Genomic DNA, 19,152 nt, shown 5'->3' with positions numbered 1-19,152 from the left:
GGGTCAGTGAGGTCAGAGGAATGATGTTGATTTCTGGATCAAGGTGTAAACAGATGAAAGTTCCAAAGACATTGGCTTGGGTCCTTTCATCCAACTAAGAATAATTGTTCTATTTGGTTTGCGCTTCGATATTGGACAACTTTGCCCCGCAGCAACAAGGGCAATGCTCGTTGCTCTGGTATTTTGGTAAAGCGTCACCTGCCACAAAAAGAGGCGAACTGAGTGTCAATCAACGGCAGTCGAACTGATCGTCCCGCGTCCATGGCAGGCAACAACAGGAGATGGACCCCGCTCCTAAAGAAGGCTCTCGTCCATTCAGATGCGCGGATCTTGGAGTCCAGAACCCCCTTGCAACGTTTGTTTTTCTCTGTGGGAAGGAAGGACGGGTTCGAAGAACGGAGAGGTTGGTTGAAGTGACCTCCCGCCATGTCTCTCGTTTCAATGGTCCCTGGAACGGCAAGTGTCTCGGGCAATTTTATGGAAGCCACGAGCAGGAATTTGGATCAGGAGTCACTGTTTAGGGCAGCGGCGAGGGAGTGGCAGTTCCCACTTGGCAAAGAGAGGCGTAGACTTGGCGTTTGCAAGTTGCAGTAGCGACCATTCTCTTTCCAGGGCAATTGACAATCATTTGCACCATAGGATTCGGGTGTGGTGACCGACGATGATGGGGATTGGGAAAGCGCAAGTGCAAAGTGCAAGGTGGAAAATGTGGAAAGCTGATGAGAAAGGCACGAGCGCAACTAACTGCCTTCTGAATTATCTCGAAGCTCACTGGATGCTGTTGCCCTGTTCTCCGCTTCTTCGGCTGTGAATCCGCGTGGATGCAACTGCACTGTAACTGCAGCGTAGCCCAGCGCACCAATGATGGCCATCCATCACGGGGTGCGTCTGGTGCATCTGGTGCATCTCGGATGCATCTCGTACCTAGTTTTGACTTTGCCCCATACAATCCATTAACAATTGTTGATGGTGATCATTGCATTTACCATATCACGACTTTACAGGCTGCCTTGTTAGACGTGGTTGGTTTGTGTCAGATGAATCAGATGGGGGAAGGAACGCAAAGTCAGACCATCCCTTGACAATCCTTGGTCCCCTTGTTGGAATACGGAATACAGTACATGCTATATCCCTGACCCATGGCTCTTATTTCCTCTCTCGTCTCCCTTCCGCGTGCTTAACTCGATCTAGGCGGATCTAACTCCTTTTCATCCTTAATTTCCATATAAACAAGAAGACTTTTTCTTTTCTCCCGCACTCACTCACGTCAGCCTGGAGTAGTTCCTTCTTCACATCTTTCAAAAAGCCATAATAAGCATTGGAGCGGGGTGGAAGTTCAAGCTTCTCCTCACTCACTCACCCTTCCGGACTGAAGATCCATCACTTTGCATCCGAAGACTGACCTATCAAGCTTCTTTGTACCACCACGACCATCAGCTCAGCTGTTTCCCGATTCTTCGAGGCGCTTTGGATTCCCCGAGTTGGGCACCCTCTTTGGACATCAACGCGCTTGCCATTGATCCATCTTGCTTACGGGCATCTCCGCTCTGAAACAATCTAGACGCCAGTCGGCCGACTTGCAGCATCTACCATCCGTACGAGGAGAAACAGCACGCCGAGTATATCTATACAGTATCCCTGATATCCTGGAGCTTCGTATGCTCCAGGTCGACATTCCTGTTGAGTTTCAATAAGCTTCAATAAGGTTTACAACGCCCTTTGTCTACATCAGCCCAGCACCAGCGTGGCACGAGACGGCACGGGAAAGCAAGCCACCAGGGGCGGCTCTTACAAAGATGGACCAAAACTCCAATGGCGGGACCACAGATGGTCCCAAAATCTTCCGCCCGATCCCTCGACGACCCTTCAACCTAGCTTCACCACCAATGATTTCTCGTAAGGACGAGTCTCCCTCCCCAGCGCCCGGCAGAGACTCCAACACCTCGCCCCAACCACGCATCACAGCCGCCGACCTCCGCTTTCTCCTGGACCCTCGATCACCCTTCAACACCAGCGCCTCTCCCGCCGGCAGCGGAGCCGTCACTAGCGGTCTTGACTCGTCCAATATCAGCAGAGCTACCTCTTTCCGGAACTTGACTTCTTCCACCCTCTTTGGCATCTTCTCTGATCCAAGCGAGCCTGGGACGGCCGCTACGACGCCCGGAGTAGGTCGCTCGGCATCAAACTTACGCAATGGATTCTACTTTGGCGAGCAACTCAAGGAGGAAACAGAGGACGAAACCGATGATGCGGCCAATGTACTAGGCATTGCCGGAGACGCCAGGGATGAAGACGACGACGATGACGAGACCTACCAAGAGACCATCACCTTCAGACCCAAGCGCCAACGACGAGTTTCCTCCATAACATCCACCATCCCCACTTTCAGAGGCGAATCTTCATCATCAGACATCAACAGCGGCAACATTAACAACAACAGCCCAGTAATGGGCCTTCTCTGGTCTTTGCTCAGGACGATCCTCCTCTTCGCCCTCGGCATGGGCTATGGCGTGCTCGTCACTCGCTTGCCTAACGGAGACAGCGTCACGGGCGGTTACGGCTGGCGGTACCTCACCTTCTGGGGAGCGGCCGGCGCGGTGCTGGGAAGGTTACTTCCCTGGTTTGATCAAGTATGGGAAGAGACGTTTGGGAAGAGGGCCAGGGTGACCAAGCAAGAGAAGGAAAGGCGACGAGCTGCTGCTGCTGCGGAGGCCGCTGCTGCTTTGTTGCAACAACCTCCCTCGTCAAAGTCTTCCCCAAGGAAGTCTTCAGTATCAGCCACTCTCCTCCCTACTGAGACAGAATCCAGCACGGGTGAAGGCATCACCTCCCCACCCGAAGCCGACTGGCCCCTCGTCGTCCGCAGCATCGGCGCCTTCGTCGGCATTGTCTTCGCCATCCGCCGTCTGCCTTGGACCTCGACGATGCAGGTCTCCATCACCCTGGCGCTAGCGAACCCGTTTCTGTGGTATCTGATCGACCGGTCCAAACCAGGCTTCCTCCTCAGCGCCGCCGTGGGCGTCACGGGGTCCGCGATCCTGATGGGGCTGGGCGACCCCGACATGATGCCTGCGCCTGTGGCTGGAGGAATGGGTGCGTACCACGATCACATTTTGACGAATGGGCAACCTGCGATGGGCGTGCTTAATGGGACAACATCCCGGCTGCCTAGGGACGCAACGGGGAGGATGGGTGGTGGTGCTATGGGAGGAGCTAGCGGGAATGCCGCCGTCATTGAGACGGGCATTTGGATGCTTAGTGTGCTGTTTTGCAGCTGTGTGTGCTTTGGGAATATCGGGAGGAGGTTGGCGCTGAATAAGTCGGCTGCTTCCAGGGGAAGATGGGGTGGTGTTAGGTGATCCGGATCTCATGGGTATCTTATCAGTTATCACACTACATCTGGGGCACTATGGAATGTCTACATCGAAGTCATGACCATTCTTCTATATCCACGCAGCGAGAATGCTTCAACACGCATCAATAACGGTCGGTTTATCAACTCTGTACTTAGCAGTCTGACTAAATGAATATTGCACACCCTTTATACCAAGGGAGTCAAAGATTGAGTGCTCTTGAGCGGGCACTTCTTGGAGTTTTTGCATCACCTTGTTGTTGTCTCAATCTAGCCCCTGAAAAACTTCATTATATGCCTGCTATATGTGTGTCCATCATGACGACCTCCAAGACGATATTCACCCAAAAAAATAAAGAAGCGTCGAAGAAGATATGCGAAACAAGGATAGACGACCAGTAATGACCGTTGACGACCTGCAGGATTGAAACCAGAAGAAAAAGAGAAGGGAAATCAAAACCGAAAAAATGAATGTCGCAAAAGATGATCATCCACCCGAGCTAGGAGAATGATATAATGATGTGTTGACAAGAGTGGGATTCGAACCCACGCCCTTTCGGACCACGGAACTGAGTTGTTTAACTCGGATTAAGGGTTAACCTTAACGTGGCGCCTTAGACCGCTCGGCCATCTTGCCTCCTGATGTTGAATTTTTAACTCGTTGGTGTGGTTTAAAAGCGTGGTGGTGCTGGCAAGGGTGGGGGGTTCCGGGGTTTGGTGTGGGTGGGGATTAGGGTTGAAGGTTGAAGAGGTGGTGAGGGTCGGTCGGGATGTATCCCTGCCATGGGATGGGAGTGGGAGTGGGTTATGGGATAGGTACATATCGTCAAAGGGCTGGAGACTATTGTATACAACAACAGGCTTGTTACGGGACTGTTGATATGAAATGGTTCGCGAAATGACATGGTGTTTGCAAGGTAAGGTATTGAAAAGCAGCTATAATCATTTAAGAAGAGAAGCCCGTAATGTAGAAGCAAGCCAGTCCTTAACGCCAGTTTTGACAATGTGGACACAAGAGGGAAACCATCCATCCATCCGCTTACTCATTCAGACCTATATCCATCCAATCATCCATCATCTATCCTTCCTTCCTTCCTTCCTTCCTTCTTGCCTACTCACAGCCAGCCGCTCACTGAGCAACAAACCCCAACTTAGCAAACAGCGTACCCATAGCCACCCACCTCCTACCACACTTATCCAAATAATTTTCCACCACGCCTTTCACCGTCCCGAACCTCACGCGATTACGTTCCGCCATGATAGCCACCCTCTCCTTCTCCTCGGCGCTTAGCTTAGCAGCATCCGCATCACCATCTTCATCGTTATTTCCCTTGGCCTTTCTCTTGGCCTTATCCACGTCCCACAAGCTAGCAAAGTACACCAGCTGGTTGTAGATGTCTCTCTCGCTGTACTCGTACCGCATGCGGCCGCCGCATTCGCCCCTCGCCAGACCTTTGGAGCCGAGACAGCGCGTGCCGTAGACGGAGATCTGGCGCGTGCGGTTGCCACATGAGGAGTCGTCGCAGACGAGCCAGCCTTCGTAGTAGCGCGCCGTTTGGGCGCGGACAGCGGCTTCGACTTGGGCGACGACGCTGATAGTTGGGAGGACGTATTGGCAGGATGGGCATTGGATGCCGGAGGGGGTAACGTTGTTGACAGAGGAGGGGGAGGCGAGGCCTTCGAAGGGTGAAGAGGTCTTGCATCTGCGACAGCGGAGAGAGAGGCGGGCGCAGGATTGGAAGCGGAGGGAGTCGGGGATTTGGGACTCGAGAGGATGGATTTCGAGGTCTTGTGGGCCGGAAGAGTTGTTGTTGTTGGTGTTGGAGGAGTAGCGCCGGACGTCGAGGCCGAGGTTCTCGGTGAGCTGGGAAGTCGATGTGCCGACAATGTTGGCGCAGAGACGCTCGACTGGAGGGAAGATTTGCTTGCCAATGTACCATTCTACGTCCGGAGACAGACCGGATTCGGCCTTGAGCACGTCTTGAGGGGTATAGGCACGCTTGGCCACGGCTTCCGAGGTGGTCTTGCTGTCGCCCGTGACGATGTACGCGATGACATCGCCCTTGCGGATGGTCTTGCCCTTGGCCAACTCACGGAGTGCGACTTGGACCTGCGGCATCGAGTCGGCATTGGGATAATCCTTGGGCGCCTTACCGAGCTGAGTCAAGATGATGTACTTCTGCACAGGGACGGCACCCTCGCGCATCTTGGCAGATATGTCACGAAGGTATTCGTGGATGCGTTGGACGGACACCTCAGTGTCGTCACCCGAGAGGATCTCGGTGAGGATACGGTTCGAGATCTCCTTGGACAAGCCGCAGTACTCACGACGCTTCATGTCGAGACCCTTGACCTCCATCTTCTCAACCCACTTGTCGTTAACTTGGACCATGTTGATGGCAGCATACTTCTTCTTGGCCTGGAGGAGGATGCGCCTAAAGACATTGTCGATATCGATCTCAAGGAGGCGGTACCGCTCGTTGACAGCCTTCTTGAACTCGTGGCCGACACGCAGGGCATCTGCGACGTTGTCCTTGTTGGCGTTGATCATGACGGAATCAGTATCACCGTAGATGACCTGAAGCGAGTTGCTCTCTGCCAGTTCCTTGGTGCTTCGCAGAATCTCACGGCCCTTGTAGGTGGTAAGTACGGCAAGAGGGCGGGCGTAGAAGCGCGACTTGGTATAGCCAAGACAGCCGTACATGGAGTTGGCAGTCAACTTCAAGGCGAGCTGCTTGATATCCCAAGTAGCAAGCTCTTCAGGCGTGGCATTCTTGTCTTTCATCAGGGACTTGACTTGTTTACGCCGGCTAACGAGTGTAGCAATTAGCTTGGGGAGGATGCCCTGGGCCTGTTCTTTGGGAACCTCAGGGACAGCATCATCGTCCTCGGACTATTGTGCGTTAGCTTGTGACTTCAACAGAGGCGGGAGCCTGACTTACTAGTGATGTTCGATCGACTGTAGTGAAGCAGATGTTGTACTCTTGAATGATGGAAGGGTAAAGGGAGTTGAAGTCCATGACAAGAACGAACTTGTCGTAGAGACCCTTTTCTGGCTCGAAGACCAAACCACCCTTGTATTTATCCTTCTTCTTTGCTCCTTCTCCGCCTTCCTCTTCTGCATTTTCCTCTTCAATGCGCTGGCGACCCTTGAAAGTCTGCTTGTCCGGAACGACATATTTGTTGCGATGGAACTCGTGAAGCAAAATGTACTCGTTTCGCTCGGCACGCGTACCGGTGAGTGTCCTTGCCCACGAGTTACCAGCCAAGTTGGTGAGGACCTTGGTAAGAGGCAGAATCTGAGTCCTCAGTGCAAGAGCCGCGATGAAGTAAGTATCGGTCTCGGCATGCGAGATGTAGTCCATCAAACCATGCTTGTCAGCGTTAGCCCACGTCTTCAGGGCGACTTCGTTGTCAATGTCCCTCCTGGGAGTTTCGCCGCCCAGATATAAGCTGCACATTTCAGTCAAGCTCCAGTTCTGGCACTTGGTCATGACTGATTTACCGGCATCGTTGGCAAGATCGCATAGCAGACGGCCAGACATTATCTGGCGTTCTGCAAACACGTTGCCACCCATCTTGGCGATGGATGATGGCCACTGTGAGCGCCTGAGTCTACCCAGACGAGACCATTGGTGTGTCTTTTTCTCGTGCAGCCGGTTCAGCAGAATACTGTAGTCAACACCTTCCAGCTGGTGTCCAAGAATAACATCTGGATCAACAACGTCGATCTGTGCGAGCAAGAAATTCAAGATCTCGTGTTCCTGCTTGAAGAGCTTCAGCACACCTCTGCCTCGTTCCTTGGCAAGGGTCTCAAAGCCGATAGGAAATGCGCTACCGTAAGGTCTAACAGCGGTGAAGCTACGAGAAGCAAGCTTGTCTGCGGGAGTGGTGTCACTGAGCGACACATCGAAGTAAACTCTTCCGCTGACCGAGAGAATTTCCTGCTTGTTATCCTTGGGATTGAATGCTGTGCGCATAGCAAGACTCAACAACGTCAAAGGAGGAGGCTCGATGCTCTCAACGTTGTCTGGAACCGACACCATCATGGGATGTTCTACCCGGACCTCCAGCTTGCAGTGCGAGGCATTCCTCAAGGAAGTGAAGTCGGCATCCTCAATCTTGAGCCAGCAGGGGCCCATGATGTTCTTCCAGAGCACAAACTGCTCGAACAGAGCCGTATTGGTACCGAAGACGTGGGAGAAGGTTTCGCCCTGGGTGGTGGGTTCCATCGCAGGCTTGGTATATGGGTAGAGGAGCTTCAAATACTGGCCCTCCTTAGGAACATCTGGAAGCTCGAACGCATACTTGCGAGTGCAAGCCTTGATCTTATGCATGCCGACATTCATCTTGGTCATGATCTCGTCGACCTCGTTGTAGACGTCCATCATTTCCACCCCTTCTGTTGTCTCCTGGCCACCTCGCACACGGTGCTTGCGGGGCAGGAAGAAGAGCTTCCGGAGAATGTTGTCAACCTTGACAAAGCAACTGACATAGGTCTTGGTCTTCTTGTTCAGAACCTTGCCAAACAAGCAGAGACTGCCGTTGACCTCTGTATAGTCTGTCCAGAACATGTTCAAGCTGCCGTCTTCTTCGATAGCGTCCTTATAGTCGATCTTGCCAACACTCCTGCCCTCGCTCTGTGACATGGATACGACGTTGAGCTTCTGATTGATCTCGTTCCAAGAAGCAGCGTCGACCTCCGGTGCTGGCGCTCTTGCGGGTGATGAGCTGGCCGGAATGGGATCTGCCTTTAGGATCTTCTTGACTTGACGGGATGCTGATATGTTGACACTGGCAGCTGTTACCGCTCCAGTATGGGCAACCTCCATCATGTCCTCATCTTCGTCCTCATCCTCTTCCTTCTTTTTAGGTTCCGACCTACCGAACGTCCTCCGTGTTGCTACTTTTGCGGCCGGTGAGGATGGCATGATGGCATCGCTCATAAGGTAGTCGGAAACAGGCGCAGGTTCGTCGTCCATAGCAGCCAGGTAGTCGTCGTCTGGTAGAAGGTCGTCGTCTCCTGCTGGGGATGATGCCCTGTCGTCTACTGTCTTGGCTCTCTTTGCCATGGGTGGCCGAGGTTCCCGTACTGGGGAGAGCACCCGGACTTTCCTCCTCTCGACTGATCGTTCTCTCTTCTTGGTTACTCGTGTGACCGGGGTGGGGGTGTTTGCGGTGACCTTTTCAATGAGGTCTTCCAGGAACTTGTCATCTTCTTCGGTTTTGATGACCTTTTGATTTGGAGGGGCTTTGGCGGCCCCTTTCGTGAAGTATTCGGTGATGTCTCTATCGTTGGCATCTCGTTTCGCATCTTCTTGTTCCTTTTGTTTCTTGGCTAAGAGGGAGGATGACGAAGATCAGCATAAAGAACCCGACTGCTTTACTATTTGCTCCCATCATCTGGTTTTGAGTTTGTATCTGCTCACACTTGCGCGGCTTGCTGCCGGGTAGGCCCAACTCCTCCTCGCTGTCATCTTGGTACTGGGGAAGGCGATCCCATTCTTCGCGGCCGTCGTCCGCGTAACCTTCGCCGTTGTCGTCCACCACGAAATCATCCTCGTTCAGGCGGTCTCTGACAATCTTCTTGTACTGGTTCTCGTCGACTTCTTCGTAGAGCTCGTCAACCTCGCCGACGTCGTAGGACTTCTTTTTGCCGGACTGGCGCAGTTCGCGGAACTCAGCGAACTTGCCGCGCTTGGCTACTCGTCGGGACATTTTGGCATGCCCTTTTGTGATGTTGCCTTGAGGATTCGAGGTTGGATGGGAGAGAGACAACAGAGGAGCACCAGGCGAACACTCTGAAAGGGAATATCAACGGGTTCAACCGTGATGTGGTAGGTAGTGTTAGTGACCGAGAGGAAGATTATAGTGGGATTACAGGGTTCAATTGGTCCCATCCAATAACAAAAGAAAGACGCGCTTAGTTTCGTTACTCGTCGCGTACTTTACCGTAAACTGTAAGCGCGAATCCTTGTCCCCGTCACGTCCTGTTTAAGAGGTGGGGCAGTCCCGTTCCTGTGACCTAAGGGGATAGGTAAAGGCACATACCGAGCCATGTACCTTTCAGCAACGGCCCCCCCTGTCAGGTACCTGATGTCGACCCCAGACCCACCGTCTCCAAAAGTGCTGTGGCTGCGGCAGGCATTTTTGTAGATCGGTCTCCAAAATTTCGGAATGTCATCCTAACTTTATCCATCACCACGGCCCCATCTTTAGCATCTTCCTCCGTCCAGAGTCCAATTGTGTGCCCGCCGCGCTAAGATAACAATACCGATTCCTTTCCGGGCTATAACTTCCCACATAAAATCGCCATACTCACCGGAAATCGTCTAGAAACAACAGAGAACTCAATAACGATAAACTCGACGAACCAGATACCCCTACCAACCGACTATCACCAACATAGGTACCTCGGCCAGTGCCTTACAGGAAAAGAAGATACGAAATATTTAAGGACGGACTTGGTTGCCCGCAACCATGTTTGTCTGTCGGGTTTGTCTGGGGAAAGGCCTAGCTCCTGGAGCTTTGGCTAGGATAAATGCGCCTGCAGTTGGATCTCGTCTGGTCCTCCCAAGGCTAGGCGCACTCACAGCAACCCAGTCCACGACCGCCCTCCGATCCTACCACTTGCCCGCCCTCAAGCCAAAGACTGCCGCCGATCCCTCCGTTACTCTCGACCTCGAAGTGCCGGAAGGGGAAGAAGATGGGGAAAAGAAGGGGAAAAAGAGAGACTTGAGCGAAGAGCAGAGGAAGAAGCTGGAGCGCAATGCGGCCCTACAACTCAAGCATTTCAAGGATCCCTTCCACATTGAGAAGCAGGTCAAGTTGACCCTCGATAAAGGAAAATACGAAGAGGCCCTGGTTCTCACCCGCAAGGCTAGCAAGAGCGCAAAGGTCCAGGTCTCATGGAACCATCTGATCGACTACCACATGAAGAACAAGCGTCTATCTGCTGCCATCAAGATCTATAACGAGATGAAGAAGCGCGCCCAGGTTCCAGACGCCAGAACTTACACCATCATCTTCCGAGGTTGCGCCATGAGCGAACACCCCAAGCAGGCAGTGGCAGAAGCTATTAAGATTTACCACAGCTTGCTCAAGAATGAGCGCGTCAAGCCAACCACCATCCACCTTAACGCTGTCCTCGAGACATGTGCCCGCGCTGGCGACATAGACAGCATGTTCACGACAGTACAAACAGCCAACGAAAGCACACGCAAGCCCGACAACCTGACCTATACAATTATCTTCAACGCCCTCCGCGCTCAGTTCAACCCACGAGCGCCACTCGACCGGGACCCGATGCAGCGCGACGAAGAAGATATCAAGCGGGAGAAACAAGAGGCTATCAGCAGGGGCTTGCAAATATGGGAAGATGTACTGCGTCTATGGAAGAAGGGCAACCTCCTCATCGACGAGGAAATGGCTTGCTCCTTTGGAAGGCTGCTGACCCTGGGCACCAAGGAAGATAACGAGAGGGTCTTCGACGTTCTTTCCACGACCATGCAGCTCCCCCGATTCCATGCTGGCGAGAAGGCACCTGCCGAAGTGACCGCTAAGGCCGTAGACATGGTCGCCACTCCAGCGGTATCATCTGAAGCAGCTTCATCAGAAGCATCCGAATCAACACCAACAGGAACAACATCCGAGCCAACCACGGCGACCGTCGAGCCAACTGATGATGTTAAGGATGTTAAGGAGGTCGAGGAATTCAAGGAGACGAAGCCGGCCAAGTTCGAGAGGAAACCCAAATATGTCCCCCCCAGCCTCTTCGCCAAACCAGGCAGTAACACCCTCTCCCTAATCCTCTCCGTCCTCTCCAACACGCGCCGCACCTCCCTTGCCCAAAAGTACTGGGACCTTCTCACCTCCCCGCCCTATTCCATCAAGCCCGACAAAGACAACTACTTCCGCTACCTGCGCGTCCTCCAAATCGGCCGCGGCTCCGCCGCCACCGCCTCCGTCTTCGCGTCCATGCCGGCGGAATTCATCACGCCCATGATGCTCAAAACCGCCTTCACGACATGCATCCGCGACGAGCTGAACCCGCACGCCTTCTCCCCCCACGCGTGCACCATCTTCGACGCCATGATCAAGAAAACCCGCTACCCCGACGCCATCGCCATGCGCCTCTTCCTGCAATCGGCCCAGGGTAACTTCCGCCACATCAAGAAGATGGCCGAGACCGACCCCCTGGGCTCTCGCCAGACGATGGGCAAACAGATCATCCTCGCGCTGGACAAGATGTGGCAACCCTACCGCATCATGATAAACCAGTACTCGTACCCGATCGGCGACAGAGTCCGGGCCCAAAGCCCCGAAGACGCGTGGAAGGCTACCAGGGCGCACATGTCCGAGTGCGTGGTCACCGCGCGCCGGATGATCTCCGCTTTGGACAAAGTGATGCTAAACAACATGTGTCCCGACGCCGCGGTCCTCAAGGTTCTCAAGCGGCGACGCGTGATTCTGCAAAACATGGTCGAACGTTACGTTGTCAAGGACGGCGAGATGACGGCCAAGTGGAAGGACAAGATGGTGGAGCGGTACGGCGCGGAGCGGTTCGCAAAGCGGGAGGCCAACGAGAAGGAGGAAAACTACGAGTTTGGACAGCCGAAACCTAATGAGTTTGAGAGAAACCTCAGCAAGAAGAAGGAGGATGGGGTTGCTACTAAGCAGAAGGCCGAGCAAACGCAAAGGCCGAGGGAGGAGGAGGAAGGCGAAGACGATGAGGATGATGGCGAGTGGGAGGATATCACCGACAGACGCCACGGCAGCAGCAGCGGCAGCGGCAGTGACAGGAGGACACAGAGTCTAAGGAATAAGTTGAGGAGGGACGAGAGGAGTTCCAGACAGCCGCAACACCAGCAGCAGAGTAACAACAACAACTCCTCATCATGGTCGAGAGAAAGTCAAGGAGGCAGTTGGGGGAGATGAATACCGCCCATAAGCAGTAGCAGCAGCAGCAGCATAGCTGGAGCAGCGGCAACGGCGACAATAAACCCCGGTGGTGCTGTGATGGATCGATGAGGCGGTATAGTGTATAGGATATAGAGATAGAGGTTTGCTAGAAAGATAGATTGCTAGATAGGTTGTAAGTTAGTTTTGAATGAGGGAATGGGCTCATCCGCTTGTATATAAGTTGTTGTTGTTACAATACCACAATCTGTTCAAACAATGGCTGGAGGCTGATTCTTGTTAGTCGAACAAATAACGCAGACTATTCAGGCATCGTGATGCAATGCGCCTTATCATTTGAGGCAATATCCAGAAGAAACAACTGACAAGAGAAGATGGAACGAACCGTATGAAGGCAGGATAACAACATTAATGATTGATACTCTCAAATCCAGCAGCACAAGACAGGATACTTTTCTGTTTCACCTGGCCTTCTGTGAACTCACTTAGGTTCCTAAGAGACTCCCTCAACGAAGTTTCGGACTTGAATGAATAAAGCACGGGCATTCCGACATCATCATCAACAGAAGAAGAAAAAATTCCTTGCGCGCGCCCACAGTATAGCATAGCATAGCATATCAGTTACTTTTCTCCTTCTTTCTATAAATCCTGCTCTGCTTGCTGTCCTCTGCTCTGCTCTGCTTTCTGCTCTCTTCCCTTTGCTTCCCGACCTTCTTCCCTCTTCACTATTTCCTTCCCCACTATTCCTCTTCCCCCTTCCCCTTTTCATCATCCATCCCCTTTCCCCATCCAGTCCCGCTCAGCAAACATAGAAACATGCCCTGCCCTGCCCTCCCAACAACAAAAGTGACGATGCGCAGTGACAATTTTCGGTAAGGAGAAAAAAAAAGAAAAGAGGTATCGTATCTGTGAGTACAACCTGAATGGTATGACAACAACTACAACGAAAAATACCCGCTTCCCTACCAAGCTACTAAACTACCAACTACCAGCTCACAAACAAACCACCTCCCCTTTCCTCTGGCCCCTTCATCACAAATTCAATATTGCTTCCTAATGCCATGGACTTTGACCCTGACCTCCACCGCCACCACCACCACCTCCACCGCTCCCACCCATAAACCCTTCCTCCAACGTTCTCTCCTCCAAGTTCCTGATGAAGTCGCGGTTGTTGCCTTGACCCCGTCCAGACTGCTGCGCACGGCTTCCCCTTCTCGGCATCCTCTGGCTTGGCTGCGAGTCCATACCCGCGAGACCGTCTGGTGGAGGCGGGTAGTAGGCCGGGCTAGGTTGCAGACGGATAGGCTGGGTGGGATCGAGATGGCTGGCGACGCGCTGGATGGACACGGGAATGCCACTTTGTTGCTGCTCCATCGTCGAAGACCGTTGCCTCTGGCGGGCTGCAGCTGCCGCTTGTTGCTGGGCATAGAGACTCGACTGGGACACGCCCGAGTAGTTCGCTGGAGGCATCTGTACTTGCGGTACCTGCTGCGGCTGTTGCTGTTGGGGCATGCCTTGTTGAGGGTATGCGCCCTGCTGAGTGCCGTATGGAGGAGGCGCGCCAGCGTGACTGCTGCTACCGCTGGGAGCATAGATATTGTTGTTGGAATACAAGGGAGGCGGTTGCGCGTGGGCCTGCTGGGGATATTGCTGTCCAGTGGCCATCGACCCGTAAGGGTTTTGGGCCTGGTTTGCCGCAATGGCGTTGGCTTGCGCCTGCTGCGCCTTTTGCTTGCTAAACGCCTCGGCCTGTATTTGCTGTTGAGTTCCCGGAGCTGGTGATCTGTTAAGCGAACTAGACTTGAGGTTCATCGGCGGCACAAACGGTCCAGTGAACTTCGATTGCGTGATGAAAGGATGTAGCTTGGCTTGCTGAGGCGACCATCTTTCCAATGGGTTAATTGTCAATAGACCCCTGACGAAATCGATGAATGCGATACGGTTGTTCATTTCTGGCACATTGTCAGCTTTCAGAGCACAGAGATAACAATTGCGCCTAACTCACCTCGATCGATCTCCGACTGCTTCATGTTCTTCCTCGGCATCGGGTACGTCTTGATAATCTCGGGCAGCGTGTTGGCCTGGAAGTACTTCTTGCTAGGTTGTTCCTTCGTGCCATGCTCCCGAGAGTATTGCTCCATAGACTTCAGATGGTAGGTTTTCCTGCCGAACTCATCTTGCCTCTTCTCGAAGAACTCTCCTGCCTGCTTGCCCATCTCGATCATCCAGTTTGGAGGGTTTCCGAGCATCTCGACAATACGCGACACTTGGTTGTATTCAGAAGAACCGGGGAAGAGGGGAAGACCCAGGAATAGTTCGACCACAATGCACCCCAAAGACCACATATCAATGGCCGAAGAGTAGGGCAAGCCAAGCAAGACCTCAGGCGATCGATAGAATCTGGACTGGATGTATGTATAGACAGTCTGTCGTTCGTCGCAAGCGGATCCGAAATCGATAATCTTGATGATCGGGCTCTCGAGGTTTTTCAGAAGAATGTTCTCGGGTTTCAAGTCGCAATGGATCAGTCTCGCCTTGTTGAGTAGGGAAAGGCCATTCAGTAGCTGCTGCGCAAAGACGCGGACCAGTGTCGTGCTCAAGCCTCGGAACTGATTTTGCTTGATCAGCTCGTACAAGTTGACACTAAGCAACTCGAAGACCAAGCACAAGTGTTGCCGATGAATGAAGGTATCTTTTAGTCGCAAGAGATGGTGATCGTCGTTCTTGTCGAGCTTTGTATTGAGCTAAGCAGGAGGTTAGCGCGCCGTCGCACACAAGTCAACTAGGCGGGGGACAAACCAAATCCAAAACGGATACTTCCATCATACTCTGGTTGAAGTAAGCTGTTCGGTTTTTGATGACCTTGACCGCAACGACTTCTTGTGTCTTCAAGTTTTGGCATTTAACGACCTGGCCAAAGGTACCTTGACCAAGCACGTCGAGAATCAGGTAGCGGTTCCTGGTACAACCATGTAAGTGACTGCTTCTCGGTTCGTGGTGGGCAGTAGCAACATACTTGTGACCAGCCTCCTCGGAGCCCAGGATATCGTTCACATAGAGAATGTAATCGCTGTCCTCGTTATCATAGCCGTCATTCTTAACCCCCTTGCTAGGTTTGGTCAGAACGCGCCGAGGGTTCCTAGACGACTCGTACTTGAAGCCGGGGTTGCATATTCGGTAAGTGGCGGGGAGGTGAACTGTTAGCGCTTGGAGGGGCTACCGTGGTTCGTTAGCAAGCTGTCTGAAGCCATCTTTCACAACAAACGCAACTTGTACATACACTGATGAAGCCGCCTTCCGGGTTAGCTCGTCGATGAGCCGGTTGCTTATTAGTCTTTGGTCGCAGGTCCTGGGGTCCTCGTATTTTCCTAAACTCGGGGACTGGGGTCTTATCGGGCATGGGCATCTGTTGCGACTGAGAGTTCATGCGCCTTGGCGGCGACTTGGGGTCCATAAAGGAGCCGTCCATGGTAGTGCTGACGGCCGAGTTTGGGTAGCTGTGATCGTGTTGAGCGGGTGCGTATGGGTTGATGGGAGGGAGCTGTTGGGATGCTTGACGGCTAGCGTAGTAGGGGTTCTGTGACTGTTGCTGTTGTTGTTGCTGCTGCTGCTGCTGTGATTGCGGCGGGGCATATTCGGACGGTCGCGTAGGGGATTGACGTTGGGCGGGGGAGAACTGGCTTCCCTTGGGGTATTGAGAGGCAGGCGAGAGGGCTTCCATGGGCGAATATCGCTGGGCGGCAGCAGATGGCTCTTGGGACGTACTGAGGCTGGCGGGGCGACCACCGGAGAGGGAGTGATGCGGCCTCAGGGGGTACTTGATGGAAGGATTCTGGGACGAGTATTGATCATGGGCATCCTGCATGGAAACGTCGCCGTTGGCGTCGCGCGACGACTGGGACGACGTCATTGGGGAAATGGAGGAGGACTGCGGTTGCGCGCTTGGGTTCATGCCTTGCTGGTACGGATCATACTTGAATCCGGGCTGCGGCTGCTGCTGCTGCTGGGCCTGGACCTGACCGTTGTTGGTGTAGTCTCGGGGAGACATGGACATTTGGCCGGAGCCGTTGTTGTATCTCCTGGACGAGCCGCTGGCGGCAGAGTCGGAGTATGGTTGCCATTGCTGCTCCATGGCTGCTGGCAGGGCGAAGGCCAGCTCGCGGAACGGACTTGGGGTTGTTGCTTGGTGGTGTGGTTTGGCAGTGGACTCTGTTGCGGTGGCCGGTGTCGTCGTCGTCGCGAGAGGGGAGGAGAGGAGGAGGGAGGTTTGAAGCTTTCGAAGAGACAGACGGACTCGGGTCGCTGGCTGGTGGCAGGTCACAGGTGTGGGCCTGATGATGGAGGTGCGGACCGCGGACTGCCTGCTTGGGTGGTGCAGTGAGTGCAGTGCCCTGGGTGGTGGCTACCTTCTGCTAGACTCTGTACCTAGAGGACTAGACTGGTACTGTTCTGGCAGGTAAGGTGAGAGTGCCCTGCCCTGCTGCCGTCGAGAAGACCCGCTCTCTGCTCGCAACAACCTGGACGGGGACTGACGGGGAGGGCAAAGCGCAAAGGAGCAAAGCGGGCCAAGCGGTGCCAAGGCGCTGTGAATAAACCTATTCTCTCAGGTAGGAATGCCAAGTAATCCCTGGTAAACTGAATTAAAAAGTCGAGGTCCGAAATGGGTTCCTTCCTTTCAGCTCGGGCAGTGAAAGCTGTCTGTTTGTGGTGGGCTGTTCTGGTGGATGTGGATTAGGTCCTAGACGCGGTTGGGTTCGTTGGACGATCTGATTGAGAGACGGACGGGGCAGAAAGAGACAGGAAAGATGGTTTGGGGCCGTTGGCTGTCCGGGCCGGACACGGGCAGGGTTCATACAGTTTGAGTAGAAAGGTACGTCGCAGCTCGCAGGTGTCGCAGGTGTCACAGGTAGGAGGGAGAGACGCCAGTGAAATGAGCCTCGCTTGCTTCTCCAGCTGTACACTATAGGACGGAGATAAGTCGAAGAATGCAGGAGGAGAACGAAGAGTGAGCAAGCAGTCACGCCCAAAAAGGCTGGACCTAGAGGTACGTAGACGGGTAGAGTACGGCAGGAAAATCGCAGTCGTTCGCAACCGAACTACCATGTGCAAAACAACGGGACATCCGTCGAGGCCGATCCGTAGGCGGTTGTTCTGGTTGCTCGTGATGGCCGGTGGATTTCTGTTTTCTAGGCATTCAAGGATTCCCGTCGTTCTGAATATGCACGAACAGGGTACAGGATTCAGATGGATGAATCGGCTGGTGAGAGTCTTTAAGTCTGACTCCAGTGTCAGTCATGTTAAGTGGAAATGGAGCCCTTTGCTCTAAGTTGCTGACGACGACGACGACGACGACGACGACGACGACGACGACAACGACTTTGACCTCAAGACTCCCGTCTAGGTAGTGAGAGTCTTCAATCCCAACCAGAGACTCAAAAGTGACAAACCTGGACTAGAAATCGGAATTACCTTTCAATGTAGGTAGTATGCAAGAAAATGCAGTGCAGGTTGGATAGCAGCATATTCCTAGCCCGGGTTCCTGGCCTGATTGATTGGAGCCTGCGGGCGCTTCCAATTCATGTGCACCTCAGTCGTCTTTTCTTGTGTCTTTCCAATTTGAGAAGGATCGCTCGTTGTGGACGTGCAGCTACTGTAGCTGGCTGTGAGAAGCAGTAAAGTGCAGAGCGCAAGCGGCTATGGTGAGATGAGGTGAAACATCCCAATCCATGCTTGCTCTTGGCCATGTCAAGCAGGTACTGTTAGGCTGATGCTAATAAAACAACATGGTAAACACTAACACCAATAAACACCGTCCACAAAGATCACCATGAACGAACGCCCTCTGGCGCCAACGGTGCTGCGGTGTTTGACACAGCTTTCGGGAGTTCTCGACCGCATCCATCCCTTCCTTTCAAGTTCCCTTCTCGCAAACTTTGCTGTTGGGTCATACCTCTACAGTGACATGAGATCGATGCCTCATGGTTTTCTCAGGTTGGCATGGAATAATCGGGGACAGAAAAAGGCTTGGCGCACGTTCTCGTCGTCAGTGGAGAGCTGCAAACAAACAACCAAGACCTCCAAGAGCCCGATGGACTGGAGATCATTCATGATGCGGGTCATTGGCAGTCAATATTCAAAAAGAAAGTGGGGAGGAGATTGACTCCAGTCTCCAGAAGGTGGTGTTTTAACTTCCAGTCAACGGCGTGTTGTGACACTGCACACTCTCACTGCAAGCAGCCCTGAGCCCCCATCATCGCTGCCCATTCTACCCATCCAGGCATCCTAGGATGTTCAAGCGATCAGCAATGAAACCAACGATATGACCACCTGCCACCAAAGCCCACCACCCAACAGCCCAGGTTCACTCGTCTCGTCCCATCCAGTCTAGGAAGCAAGCAAGCAAATGCCATACACCATCACGAACCGATAACCCGATAAAAAACTGCGGGATATCATTCACATAGTCGTGGCGGCGTGGCCCAATGACTACGTACCGGTATTCCAAATGCCCGCACCGCTTTTGTCAAGCTGACAGTAGTACCAACGGAAACCCGAGTCCTGTTCTGGTTTCTGGTTTCTCTGGACCAGATCGAGCCGTTGAGATTCGCTTTCTGTGACATGTGCTTAATATGTATCGGGGTTCCTCCCGGTGGTCCCGTGTCTCGTTTCAAGCGGAAGACCAATTTACTTCAACCATACGTACCCATCCATACTTGTATGGGACGAGACGAGACAAAACTGGGAGAAACAAACCAAACCGATATTTACCTCACTCAGCTCTTTTCCCTCGTCAGATTCAAAAGAATTTCGCGCATTGCGTATAACACGGATAGGTGTAGGCAAGATTGCAAGGCATGTGAGATTGACATGGATGGTTTGGT

The 19,152-nt window shown here is 53.2% G+C and overlaps 4 protein-coding genes and 1 non-coding gene across 5 annotated transcripts; 2 read left to right on the top strand and 3 right to left on the bottom strand.

The window, feature by feature from the left end:
* Nucleotides 1-1,796: 1,796 nt before the first annotated feature.
* SMAC4_02143 (uncharacterized protein) lies at nt 1,797-3,359 on the top strand (the record flags this gene model as incomplete). Its single annotated transcript, XM_066089712.1, has 1 exon — nt 1,797-3,359. The coding sequence occupies one exon, from the start codon at nt 1,797-1,799 to the stop codon at nt 3,357-3,359; it is 1,563 nt and encodes a 520-aa protein (XP_065946947.1).
* A 518-nt stretch (nt 3,360-3,877) lies between these two features.
* On the bottom strand, nt 3,878-3,989 carry SMAC4_13676. Its single transcript has 2 exons — nt 3,952-3,989; nt 3,878-3,919 (listed from the first exon to the last, which is right to left on the bottom strand). It is a non-coding gene; the product is annotated as a tRNA-Leu (tRNA).
* Nucleotides 3,990-4,105: 116 nt separating this feature from the next.
* SMAC4_02144 (uncharacterized protein) lies at nt 4,106-9,303 on the bottom strand. The gene is made up of 3 exons (XM_003350383.2): nt 8,782-9,303; nt 6,295-8,690; nt 4,106-6,245 (listed from the first exon to the last, which is right to left on the bottom strand). The coding sequence occupies exons 1-3, from the start codon at nt 9,068-9,070 to the stop codon at nt 4,482-4,484; spliced, it is 4,449 nt and encodes a 1,482-aa protein (XP_003350431.1). The 5' UTR covers nt 9,071-9,303; the 3' UTR covers nt 4,106-4,481.
* A 529-nt stretch (nt 9,304-9,832) lies between these two features.
* SMAC4_02145 (uncharacterized protein) lies at nt 9,833-12,382 on the top strand (the record flags this gene model as incomplete). Its single annotated transcript, XM_003350384.2, has 2 exons — nt 9,833-10,918; nt 11,006-12,382. The coding sequence occupies 2 exons, from the start codon at nt 9,833-9,835 to the stop codon at nt 12,287-12,289; spliced, it is 2,370 nt and encodes a 789-aa protein (XP_003350432.2). The 3' UTR covers nt 12,290-12,382.
* Nucleotides 12,383-12,676: 294 nt separating this feature from the next.
* On the bottom strand, nt 12,677-17,534 carry SMAC4_02146 (uncharacterized protein). The gene is made up of 5 exons (XM_003350385.2): nt 15,552-17,534; nt 15,288-15,487; nt 15,071-15,230; nt 14,277-15,015; nt 12,677-14,223 (listed from the first exon to the last, which is right to left on the bottom strand). Exons 1-5 carry the CDS (start codon nt 16,401-16,403, stop codon nt 13,325-13,327), a joined length of 2,850 nt encoding a protein of 949 aa, XP_003350433.1. The 5' UTR covers nt 16,404-17,534; the 3' UTR covers nt 12,677-13,324.
* Nucleotides 17,535-19,152: the final 1,618 nt, after the last annotated feature.

The sequence above is a fragment of the Sordaria macrospora genome, chromosome 4 (assembly GCF_033870435.1).
Source record: "Sordaria macrospora chromosome 4, complete sequence".
Taxonomy (NCBI): domain Eukaryota; kingdom Fungi; phylum Ascomycota; class Sordariomycetes; order Sordariales; family Sordariaceae; genus Sordaria; species Sordaria macrospora.
Note: the sequence above shows the minus strand (reverse complement) of the source record. Positions and strands in the feature narration are given on the sequence as shown.

What these genes read in the sequence shown, in the direction of transcription:
- SMAC4_02144 (XM_003350383.2), bottom strand. Translation starts at nt 9,070, where the DNA reads ATGTCCCGACGAGTAGCCAAGCGCGGCAAGTTCGCTGAGTTCCGCGAA. An exon ending in CGGCAGCAAGCCGCGCAAGT is followed by an intron (nt 8,691 to 8,781) that starts GTGAGCAGATAC and finishes CCTCCCTCTTAG; the next exon opens with CCAAGAAACAAAAGGAACAA. An exon ending in CAGTCGATCGAACATCACTA is followed by an intron (nt 6,246 to 6,294) that starts GTAAGTCAGGCT and finishes AACGCACAATAG; the next exon opens with TCCGAGGACGATGATGCTGT.
- SMAC4_02146 (XM_003350385.2), bottom strand. Translation starts at nt 16,403, where the DNA reads ATGGAGCAGCAATGGCAACCATACTCCGACTCTGCCGCCAGCGGCTCG. An exon ending in TCCGAGGAGGCTGGTCACAA is followed by an intron (nt 15,231 to 15,287) that starts GTATGTTGCTAC and finishes TGGTTGTACCAG; the next exon opens with GAACCGCTACCTGATTCTCG. An exon ending in AAGTATCCGTTTTGGATTTG is followed by an intron (nt 15,016 to 15,070) that starts GTTTGTCCCCCG and finishes CCTCCTGCTTAG; the next exon opens with CTCAATACAAAGCTCGACAA.